The following is a 12094-nucleotide window of genomic DNA, read 5'->3' as shown; positions in this document are numbered from 1 at the left end:
CAAATTGTGTTAATAGTTATTATACCCTTTTTCGTTGATTACCTCATTTAGCATACCAGTGAATTATATGGATTGCTTTAGGCCTATATCATAGCACTGTAATTTCTCATTCAAGTATTTTGTCAGTACCGTAGGCCTACTAATTTTCACCGGATCAAACGATAAGTGACTTTTGTCATCTAACTGTAAATCCCTCTGGATAAAGGCGTCTGCTAAATTACTCAAATGTAAATGTAAATACGTGCATATGCCATTTATTAACTGTTGTAGTAGGCCTGTTAACAACACAGCTGTTGTAAGTAGGCAAATGCTCGTTGTATTTGTCATCAATGACATTTCTGCCTCCTTGCCAAGACGAGTCTAGGTCACATAATGGTGTATGATTCAAGCGTTATCAACACTTCTGAAATGGAAACATGCCACCTTGCGGCTAAATCTACCATTGCAATTTGACCATCAGTTCATCACTTCCCTTTTAACGTTGCCTATATTCAGTGGAATAAGTTCCTTTCGTTGACAAAACATAACAACAAGTTCATACTTACAGTCGTGGTTCATACCCAGCCTTTTTGTTTCGGTCTGTGCAGCATGTCTTTGGAAAAGGCATATAAGTCACTTTCTTTTAAAAAACAAACTCAATCATTTGCTTTTACGCTTCCCTTTGCCTTTCTGTTGTGCATTCAGAGTTGTTTTGCTTAAAACAATAATGGATTTCGCCTGTAACGTGTCGGTAACTTGGTTGTTAGTGCAAAAGAAGTGCCTCTAAAACGTTTTCACTCTCTCGGCTTTGTGAAAGAGTTCTTTCTGTATGGGGAGCAAGTCCCGGGTGCTCGGCCAATAGGAAACGGGTCTTTGTGTCCCCGCCCTAAGAGGAGCGGAGCAGAGGAGGCAGACTGGGGAGAGTTTTAGCCGAGCCTTCAAGCAGTTTTACCTTTACTCTTTATTTTACATATAGAATAAGGGCGTCATGATTACTTATAAACTTCCCACCGCACTTTTTCTTAAGCGGAAGTGTTTACCAACAGCCTGGTACCGTTGTTTTCACGAAACCATGGATTAGTTAAGGTAAAGAGGAACTTTTAACTTTTACATCCCCCGGATCCCTCTGATAATGGAATCCAGACAGAGGAAGCACTGCGGAGGGTGGCCCGTACTGAGGCTATGGTTTTCCCTGGCTTGCCTCATGGGCGCGACCGCCCAGCTTAGTTACTCGGTGTCAGAAGAGCTCAGTCCGGGGGCTGTGGTCGGGAATATCGTTAAAGATTTGGGTCTCACGGTTCAAATGATAATTCAGAGAAAATTGCGGGTGGTCTCGGAATCTAACGCGCAGTACTTCGAGGTGAACCAGGCGACTGGGGATTTTATTATTAGACAGACAATTGACAGGGAACACATGTGCGAATTAAGTGTAACATGTTCACTGCATGTTGAGATTGTACTCGAAGACCCTTTAGCAATACATCGTGTTCTTGTGGATATTGTGGATGTGAATGACAATGCGCCGCAGTTTTCCACTAATAATATTTCCTTGGAGATATCAGAGGCGGCTGCGCCTGGAACCCGGTTCCGACTGGAGAGTGCGCACGATCCAGATGTGGGTATCAACTCTCTGCGTACGTATCACCTCGCATCCAACGACCGCTTTGTTTTGAATGTGGAAACGAAAAGTGACGGGGATAAGTTCCCGGAGTTAGTTTTAGTGAAGGCTTTGGATAGGGAGACGCAGGCCTCGTTTCGCCTGTTGCTTACTGCCCTAGACGGGGGACAGCCAGAGAAGTCTGGCTCCACTCTTCTACTCATTACAATTCTGGACGTCAATGACAACGCGCCCGTCTTTGACATGTCGATTAAAAAAGTTAGCGTGTTGGAGAATGTTGAAAAGGGCACTTTAGTAACGAAACTCAACGCAACCGATGCGGATTATGCTCAGAACGGGGAGATCTCCTTCCTGTTTAGTAAATACACGCCGGACCGGGTGCTCAAGCTATTCAGCGTGGATTCGAAAACCGGTGAGGTCCGTGTGAATGGTCACGTGGATTACGAGACAGCGAATGAGTATTACGTCACTGTGCTGGCCAGGGATGGGGGAACCCCCGCCATGGAAGCATCCTGTAACATCAAAGTTGAAGTCACTGACGTGAATGATAACTCTCCGGAGGTGATGTTGACGTCCCTGACCAGTCCTATCCAGGAGGACGCAGCACTGGGCACAGTTATCGCCCTCATCAGCGCAAGGGACCTGGACTCTGGTAAGAACGGCAAGGTAACATTAAAGGTCCAGTCTGACCTGCCCTTCAAACTCAACTCCGCCTTTGGAGAGCACTACAACCTCATCACCGACGGCAACCTGGACAGAGAGACCATGGCTGATTACACTGTGGTCATCATGGCGACCGACGCTGGATCCCCTCCCCTGTCGTCATGTACAACCTTCGTGGTCAAGCTGTCAGACGTGAATGACAACGCTCCGTCGTTCTCCCAGGCCTCTTACTCAGTGGACGTCCCCGAGAACAACGCCCCCAGCACACCAATCGCCATGGTGGTGGCCTCTGACCCGGACATAGGGGAAAATGCCCGCGTCTCCTTTTCCATCCTGCCCAGCATGGTCCAGGGCTCACACATCTCCTCCTATGTCTACATCAACCCAGAGACTGGCCACATCTATAGCATGCACTCCCTGGACCATGAAACCCTCAGCGCCTTCCGCATTGAGGTACAGGCTCGAGACGCCGGGGCGCCACCTCGGACCACCAACGTCACCGTGCATGTGTTCGTAGTAGATCTTAACGACAATGCGCCCCTCATCGTGTACCCCCCCTTCCCCCAGGATACGGGGCTGCAGCTCAGTGTACCGCTGTCGGCTGGGCCAGGGCATCTCATTAATAAGCTGGTTGGGGTGGATCCCGATAGCGGTCATAACGCCTGGTTGTTCTACTCCATCGCCCCCGGGCCTCACGCTGCTCTGTTCCTCATCACCCCGCACACCGGCGAGCTCCGCACCACTCGCAAGCTAGCCGAGGAGGAGGGTGGCTCTGCCTATGACATCACTGTGGTCGTCCAGGACAACGGCGAACCTACTCTCTCCACCACTGTGGCCATTACGGTAACAGTGGAGGAGAAGGGCGCCAGTGACGCCGCCATGGACAACCGGAAGACGTCAGGGATGCGGCGGACTGGGATGTCTGACATCACCCTGTACCTCATCATCTCACTGGCCTGCGTCTCGGCCATGTCCTTCCTCACCTTCTTCATCATCATGGTCCGATGCCTCCGCCACCGCAGCGACCATGGAGGGACAGGCTGCTGCTACAGCCATTACCGGCCCAGCAGGGCCTACCATCAGAGGCCCCACAAGGACCTCCACCTGCAGCTCAACACAGACGGACCCATCCGTTACATGGAGGTGGTGGGAGGGGCTCAAGACCCCCCAGGAACACGGACCTACAGACCCTGCTACTCCACCACCTCCAGCCGCAGTGACTTTATGTTTGTTAAAACACCCATGATGAGCCATAACAACACACTCAGTATGACGCTCAACAGGAAGCACCTAATGAACTCAGCCAATGAGGTGAGGGTACCAGGGGGCAGAAGGCAGGGTATTGGTGAGATAACTCTATTAGCCATATCACAGGTGTTTCTGAAAAATCACTTGTTCAATGTCATTTGAGGTCTATAAGGACTAGGTTATAACCAGTGGCGGTGAAGGTTTTATCCAAAGATGGTTGTCTTTGTTGAGTTAGCTTATCATATTGAAAGGAGAATTCAACTCATGGTTCTAATACTATTTTTAACATCCAGTCTTGAGCCTGCTCACCTAGATTGACTAAGTCACGTAACAATGCAGTATTTCTCCTAAAGACTAGTGTTGTTGAGCCTCATCCTTCTCCTTAGGACGTGGGGCTTTCCTTACTGTGTCATCCAGCTAGAGGAGGAGATGGAGGAGAAGAGGAGAGATTTAATATTTCATCTGACCCAAGACTAGGAAATGCAGTCTACCTCTCTTTCTGACTTCCAATTACTAAACAAGATCAGCAGTGAAGCACTGTGCTATGAGAGAATGAGGGAGAGAGGGAATGGATGGATTGGAGGGCAGGGATTGGATGGAGAGAGGGAATGGATGGATTGGAAGGCAGAGATTGGAGCGAGATAGAGGGGAAGGTTTAGAGTAGAGAGGAGGAGAGTAACGACAGATGGAAATAGAGTAACGGAATAGTAAGATAGGAAGTGGAAGGGAACAGGATGACCGAGAGCGGAAGAGAGAGGGGCGTGAGGGAGAGGGCGAGGAGAAAGGAGGGGTGTGAGGGAGAGGGGGGGAGAAAGGAGGGGCGTGAGGGAGAGGGGGGAGAAAGGAGGGGCGTGAGGGAGAGGGGAGGAGAAAGGAGGGGTGTGAGGGAGAGGGGGAGGAGAAAGGAGGGGCGTGAGGGAGAGGGGGAGGAGAAAGGAGGGGTGTGAGGGAGAGGGGGAGGAGAAAGGAGGTGCGTGAGGGAGAGGGGGAGGAGAAAGGAGGGCGTGAGGGAGAGGGGGAGGAGAAAGGAGGGGTGTGAGGGAGAGGGGAGGAGAAAGGAGGGTGTGAGGGAGAGGGGGAGGAGAAAGGAGGGGTGTGAGGGGGAGGAGAAAGGAGGGGTGTGAGGGAGAGGGGGAGGATGGAACAGAGGGAAGGAAAGGGAGAAGAGGGGGTGAATCAGTCAAAGAGTAAAGCAGAAGCTGAAAAACAGGAATTCCAGAGTCAGCGCTCGACCTCTCACTTCCTGTTGTCCTCTGAACCTTGATTGGTTCCATGCCTCTGACACCAAGACAGCCATGGCTTCGCCCTGTGTGGACGTCGGTATGCCTGTCGCAGCAGCTCTGGCCAAACATTCCCAAACCTCATTCCCAGAGCACTTGTTAAGAATACCATTCCACTCTGTTCTCGGGGTGTGGATGGAAAGGTATATTCCGTTAAATCTGTCCACATACAGTATACAGAGGACTCCTCTCTGTTCCTGACTCACTATGTATCGCTGGGTTTCCAAGATGGCTGCCTGTGCTCTAGTTTTGATGATTCATGTGTAGAGACTGTGGCCTCTTTCCCAAATTTACATTTTTTTAATCCTTTTTTAATTTAGCCTAACCAGTGATTATAGTTTTAGTAAAGTCCCCACAGAAAGAGGTCAGTGGGTGGTGTTGTGGTTTAGTTTTAGTTTTAGTTTTTATATTTCTCAGGTGGGTTACACAGCTTACGTTTCTCTGGTGGGTTACCCAGCTTACGTTTCTCTGGTGGGTTACACAGTTTACGTTTCTCTGGTGGGTTACACAGTAGCTGTTTCTCTGGTGGGTTACACAGCTTACGTTTCTCTGGTGGGTTACACAGCAGCTGTTTCTCTGGTGGGTTACACAGCAGCTGTTTCTCTGGTGGGTTACACAGCTTATGTTTCTCTGGTGAGTTACACAGCTTATGTTTCTCTGGTGGGTTACACAACAGCTGTTTCTCTGGTGGGTTACACAGCAGCTGTTTCTCTGGTGGGTTACACAGCTTATGTTTCTCTGGTGAGTTACACAGCAGCTGTTTCTCTGGTGGGTTACACAGCAGCTGTTTCTCTGGTGGGTTACACAGCAGCTGTTTCTCTGGTGGGTTACACAGCCTTCGTTTCTCTGGTGAGTTACACAGCAGCTGTTTCTCTGGTGGGTTACACAGCCTACGTTTCTCTGGTGGGTTACACAGCCTACGTTTCTCTGGTGAGTTACACAGCAGCTGTTTCTCTGGTGGGTTACACAGCCTACGTTTCTCTGGTGGGTTACACAGCAGCTGTTTCTCTGGTGGGTTACACAGCAGCTGTTTCTCTGGTGGGTTACACAGCAGCTGTTTCTCTGGTGGGTTACACAGCAGCTGTTTCTCTGGTGAGTTACACAGCAGCTGTTTCTCTGGTGGGTTACACAGCAGCCGTTTCTCTGGTGAGTTACACAGCAGCTGTTTCTCTGGTGGGTTACACAGCAGCTGTTTCTCTGGTGGGTTACACAGCCTACGTTTCTCTGGTGAGTTACACAGCAGCTGTTTCTCTGGTGGGTTACACAGCCTACGTTTCTCTGGTGGGTTACACAGCAGCTGTTTCTCTGGTGGGTTACACAGCAGCTGTTTCTCTGGTGGGTTACACAGCAGCTGTTTCTCTGGTGGGTTACACAGCAGCTGTTTCTCTGGTGAGTTACACAGCAGCTGTTTCTCTGGTGGGTTACATAGCTTACGTTTCTCTGGTGGGTTACACAGCTTACGTTTCTCTGGTGGGTTACACAGCAGCTGTTTCTCTGGTGGGTTACATAGCTTATGTTTCTCTTGTGGGTTACACAGCTTATGTTTCTCTTGTGGGTTACACAGCAGCTGTCTCTCTGCTGGGTTACACAGCAGCTGTTGCTCTGGTGGGTTACACAGCAGTTGTTTCTCTGCTGGGTTACACAGCAGCTGTTTCTCTGGTGGGTTACACCACAGCTGTTTCTCTGGTGGGTTACACAGCCTACGTTTCTCTGGTGGGTTACACAGCTTACGTTTCTCTGGTGGGTTACACGGTAGCTGTTTCTCTAGTGGGTTACACAGTAGCTGTTTCTCTGGTGGGTTACATAGCAGCTGTTTCTCTGGTGGGTTACACAGCTTATGTTTCTCTGGTGGGTTACACAGCAGCTGTTTCTCTGGTGGGTTACACAGCTTATGTTTCTCTGGTGGGTTACATAGCTTATGTTTCTCTGGTGGGTTACACAGCTTACGTTTCTCTGGTGTGTTACACAACAGCTGTTTCTCTGGTGGGTTACATAGCTTATGTTTCTCTTGTGGGTTACACAGCTTATGTTTCTCTTGTGGGTTACACAGCAGCTGTCTCTCTGGTGGGTTACACAGCCTACATTTCTCTGGTGAGTTACACAGCAGCCGTTTCTCTGAGTTACACAGCAGGTGTTTCTCTGGTCAGTTACACAGCAGGTGTTTCTCTGGTGAGTTACACAACTGACGTTTCTCTGGTGAGTTACACAGCTTACGTTTCTCTGGTGGGTTACACAGCTTACGTTTCTCTGGTGGGTTACACAGCTTACGTTTCACTGGTGGGTTACATAGCTTACGTTTCTCTGGTGGGTTACACAGCTTACGTTTCTCTGGTGGGTTACACAGTTTACGTTTCTCTGGTGGGTTACACAGCTTATGTTTCTCTGGTGGGTTACACAGCTTATGTTTCTCTGGTGGGTTACACAGCTTATGTTTCTCTGGTGAGTTACATAGCTTATGTTTCTCTGGTGGGTTACACAGCAGTTGTTTCTCTGCTGGGTTACACAGCAGCTGTTTCTCTGGTGGGTTACACAGCAGCTGTTTCTCTGGTGGGTTACACAGCCTATGTTTCTCTGGTGAGTTACACAGCAGCTGTTTCTCTGGTGGGTTACATAGCTTATGTTTCTCTGGTGGGTTACACAGCAGCTGTTTCTCTGGTGGGTTACACAGCTTGTTTCTCTGGTGAGTTACACAGCTTATGTTTCTCTGGTGGGTTACACAGCAGCTGTTTCTCTGGTGGGTTACACAGCTTATGTTTCTCTGGTGAGTTACATAGCTTATGTTTCTCTTGTGGGTTACACAGCAGCTGTCTCTCTGCTGGGTTACACAGCAGCTGTTTCTCTGCTGGGTTACACAGCAGCTGTTTCCGCTGTGGGTTACACAGCAGCCGTTTCTCTGAGTTACACAGCAGGTGTTTCTCTGGTGAGTTACACTGCTTACATTTCTCTGGTGCGTTACACAGCAGCTGTCTCTCTGGTGGGTTACACAGCCTATGTTTCTCTGGTGGGTTACACAGCTTACGTTTCTCTGGTGGGTTACAAAGCAGCTGTTTCTCTGGTGGGTTGCATGGCCTATGTTTCTCTGGTGGGTTACACAGCAGCTGTTTCTCTGGTGGGTTACACAGCAGTTGTTTCTCTGCTGGGTTACACAGCAGCTGTTTCTCTGGTGGGTTACACAGCAGTTGTTTCTCTGGTGGGTTACACAGCAGCTGTTTCTCTGGTGGGTTACACAGCAGCTGTTTCTCTGGTGGGTTACACAGCAGTTGTTTCTCTGGTGGGTTACACAGCAGCTGTTTCTCTGGTGGGTTACACAGCAGCTGTTTCTCTGGTGGGTTACATAGCTTATGTTTCTCTGGGGGGTTACACAGCAGCTGTTTCTCTGGTGGGTTACACAGCTTATGTTTCTCTGGTGAGTTACACAGCTTATGTTTCTCTGGGGAGTTACATAGCTTATGTTTCTCTGGTGGGTTACACAGCAGCTGTTTCTCTGGTGAGTTACATAGCTTATGTTTCTCTGGTGGGTTACACAGCAGCTGTTTCTCTGGTGGGTTACATAGCTTATGTTTCTCTTGTGGGTTACACAGCTTATGTTTCTCTTGTGGGTTACACAGCAGCTGTCTCTCTGCTGGGTTACACAGCAGCTGTTTCTCTGCTGGGTTACACAGCAGCTGTTTCTCTGCTGGGTTACACAGCAGCTGTTTCTCTGGTGGGTTGCATGGCCTATGTTTCTCTGGTGAGTTACACAGCAGCTGTTTCTCTGGTGGGTTACACAGCAGCTGTTTTTCTGGTGAGTTACACAGCAGCTGTTTCTCTGGTGGGTTACACAGCAGCTGTTTCTCTGGTGGGTTACACAGCAGCTGTTTCTCTGGTGGGTTACACAGCAGCTGTTTCTCTGGTGGGTTACACAGCAGCTGTTTCTCTGGTGAGTTACACTGCTTACATTTCTCTGGTGAGTTACACAGCAGCTGTCTCTCTGGTGGGTTACACAGCCTATGTTTCTCTGGTGGGTTACACAGCTTACGTTTCTCTGGTGGGTTACAAAGCAGCTGTTTCTCTGGTGGGTTGCATGGCCTATGTTTCTCTGGTGGGTTACACAGCAGCTGTTTCTGTGGTGGGTTACACAGCAGCTGTTTTTCTGGTGAGTTACACAGCAGCTGTTTCTCTGGTGGGTTACACAGCAGCTGTTTCTCTGGTGGGTTACACAGCAGCTGTTTCTCTGGTGGGTTACACAGCAGCTGTTTCTCTGGTGGGTTACACAGCAGCTGTTTCTCTGGTGAGTTACACAGCAGGTGACTCTCTGGTGAGTTATACTGCTTACATTTCTCTGGTGGGTTACACAGCAGCCGTTTCTCTGGTGAGTTACACAGCAGCCGTTTCTCTGGTGAGTTACACTCCAGCTGTTTCTCTGGTGGGTTACACAGCAGCTGTTTCTCTGGTGAGTTACACAGCAGGTGATTCTCTGGTGAGTTACACTCCTTACATTTCTCTGGTGAGTTACACAGCAGCTGTTTCTCTGGTGGGTTACACAGCCTATGTTTCTCTGGTGGGTTACACAGCTTACGTTTGTCTGGTGGGTTACACAGCAGCTGTTTCTCTGGTGCGTTGCATGGCCTATGTTTCTCTGGTGGGTTACACAGCAGCTGTTTCTCTGGTGGGTTACACACCAGTTGTTTCTCTGCTGGGTTACACAGCAGCTGTTTCTCTGCTGGGTTACACAGCAGCTGTTTCTCTGGTGGGTTACAAAGCAGCTGTTTCTCTGGTGGGTTACACAGCAGCTGTTTCTCTGGTGGGTTACACAGCAGCTGTTTCTCTGGTGGGTTACACAGCCTACGTTTCTCTGGTGAGTTACACAACAGCTGTTTCTCTGGTGGGTTACATAGCTTATGTTTCTCTGGTGGGTTACACAGCAGCTGTTTCTCTGGTGGGTTACACAGCAGCTGTTTCTCTGGTGGGTTACACAGCAGCTGTTTCTCTGGTGGGTTACACAGCCTACGTTTCTCTGGTGAGTTACACAACAGCTGTTTCTCTGGTGGGTTACACAGCTTATGTTTCTCTGGTGGGTTACACAGCAGCTGTTTCTCTGGTGGGTTACATAGCTTATGTTTCTCTTATGGGTTACACAGCAGCTGTCTCTCTGCTGGGTTACACAGCAGCTGTTTCTCTGCTGGGTTACACAGCAGCTGTTTCTCTGCTGGGTTACACAGCAGCTGTTTCCGCTGTGGGTTACACAGCAGCCGTTTCTCTGAGTTACACAGCAGGTGTTTCTCTGGTGAGTTACACTGCTTACATTTCTCTGGTGAGTTACACAGCAGCTGTTTCTCTGGTGGGTTACACAGCAGCTGTTTCTCTGGTGGGTTACACAGCAGCTGTTTTTCTAGTGAGTTACACAGCAGCTGTTTCTCTGGTGGGTTACACAGCAGCTGTTTCTCTGGTGAGTTACACAGCAGGTGATTCTCTGGTGAGTTACACTCACATTTCTCTGGTGAGTTACACAGCAGCTGTTTCTCTGGTGGGTTACACAGCCTATGTTTCTCTGGTGGGTTACACAGCTTACGTTTGTCTGGTGGGTTACACAGCAGCTGTTTCTCTGGTGCGTTGCATGGCCTATGTTTCTCTGGTGGGTTACACAGCAGCTGTTTCTCTGGTGGGTTACACAGCAGCTGTTTCTCTGCTGGGTTACACAGCAGTTGTTTCTCTGGTGGGTTACACAGCAGCTGTTTCTCTGGTGGGTTACAAAGCAGCTGTTTCTCTGGTGGGTTACACAGCAGCTGTTTCTCTGGTGGGTTACACAGCCTACGTTTCTCTGGTGAGTTACACAACAGCTGTTTCTCTGTTGGGTTACACAGCCTACTTTTCTCAGGTGAGTTACACAGCTGACATTTCTCTGGTGGGTTACACAGCAGCTGTTTCTCTGAGTTACACAGCAGCTGTTTCTCTGGTGGTTACATAGCTTATGTTTCTCTGGTGGGTTACACAGCTTACGTTTCTCTGGTGGGTTACACAGTTTACGTTTCTCTGGTGGGTTACACAGCTTATGTTTCTCTGGTGGGTTACACAGCTTATGTTTCTCTGGTGGGTTACACAGCTTATGTTTCTCTGGGGAGTTACATAGCTTATGTTTCTCTGGTGGGTTACACAGCAGCTGTTTCTCTGGTGGATTACATAGCAGCTGTTTCTCTGGTGGGTTACACAGCAGCTGTTTCTCTGGTGGGTTACACAGCAGCTGTTTCTCTGGTGGGTTACACAGCAGCTGTTTCTCTGCTGGGTTACACAGCAGCTGTTTCTCTGCTGGGTTACACAGCAGCTGTTTCCGCTGTGGGTTACACAGCAGCCGTTTCTCTGAGTTACACAGCAGGTGTTTCTCTGGTGAGTTACACTGCTTACATTTCTCTGGTGAGTTACACAGCAGCTGTCTCTCTGGTGGGTTACACAGCCTATGTTTCTCTGGTGGGTTACACAGCAGTTGTTTCTCTGCTGGGTTACACAGCAGCTGTTTCTCTGGTGGGTTACACAGCAGTTGTTTCTCTGGTGGGTTACACAGCAGCTGTTTCTCTGGTGGGTTACACAGCAGCTGTTTCTCTGGTGGGTTACACAGCAGCTGTTTTTCTGGTGAGTTACACAGCAGCTGTTTCTGTGGTGGGTTACACAGCAGCTGTTTCTCTGGTGGGTTACACAGCAGCTGTTTCTCTGGTGGGTTACACAGCCTACGTTTCTCTGGTGAGTTACACAGCAGCTGTTTCTCTGGTGGGTTACATAGCTTATGTTTCTCTGGTGGGTTACACAGCAGCTGTTTCTCTGGTGGGTTACACAGCTTATGTTTCTCTGGTGAGTTACACAGCTTATGTTTCTCTGGTGGGTTACACAGCAGCTGTTTCTCTGGTGGGTTACACAGCTTATGTTTCTCTGGTGAGTTACATAGCTTATGTTTCTCTGGTGGGTTACACAGCAGCTGTTTCTCTGGTGGGTTACACAGCAGCTGTTTCTCTGCTGGGTTACACAGCAGCTGTTTCTCTGCTGGGTTACACAGCAGCTGTTTCTCTGCTGGGTTACACAGCAGCTGTTTCTCTGCTGGGTTACACAGCAGCTGTTTCCGCTGTGGGTTACACAGCAGGTGTTTCTCTGGTGAGTTACACTGCTTACATTTCTCTGGTGAGTTACACAGCAGCTGTCTCTCTGGTGGGTTACACAGCTTACGTTTCTCTGGTGGGTTAAAAAGCAGCTGTTTCTCTGGTGGGTTGCATGGCCTATGTTTCTCTGGTGGGTTACACAGCAGCTGTTTCTCTGGTGGGTTACACAGCAGTTGTTTCTC

At 49.2% G+C, this 12094-nt stretch overlaps 1 protein-coding gene across 22 annotated transcripts in view; it reads left to right on the top strand.

Moving 5' to 3' along the window:
* LOC115123122 (protocadherin gamma-C5-like) overlaps window positions 1-12094 on the top strand; it is a 216303-nt gene that overhangs the window by 161816 nt on the left and 42393 nt on the right. For 3 of the 22 annotated variants that reach the window (XM_065018558.1, XM_065018557.1, XM_065018551.1), the window contains exon 1: window positions 884-3571. The exons of the other annotated variants lie outside the window; for them this stretch is intronic. In XM_065018558.1, the coding sequence (XP_064874630.1) occupies window positions 1112-3571 (2460 nt within the window). In that variant the 5' untranslated portion in view covers window positions 884-1111. Of the gene's footprint in view, window positions 1-883; window positions 3572-12094 lie in introns of those variants that run through there. 22 annotated transcript variants of the gene reach the window in all.

This window comes from Oncorhynchus nerka, linkage group LG5 (genome assembly GCF_034236695.1).
Source record: "Oncorhynchus nerka isolate Pitt River linkage group LG5, Oner_Uvic_2.0, whole genome shotgun sequence".
NCBI classification, from domain to species: Eukaryota; Metazoa; Chordata; class Actinopteri; order Salmoniformes; family Salmonidae; genus Oncorhynchus; species Oncorhynchus nerka.
The sequence above is the reverse complement of the archived record's forward strand: the minus strand, read 5'-3'. Positions and strand labels throughout refer to the sequence as shown.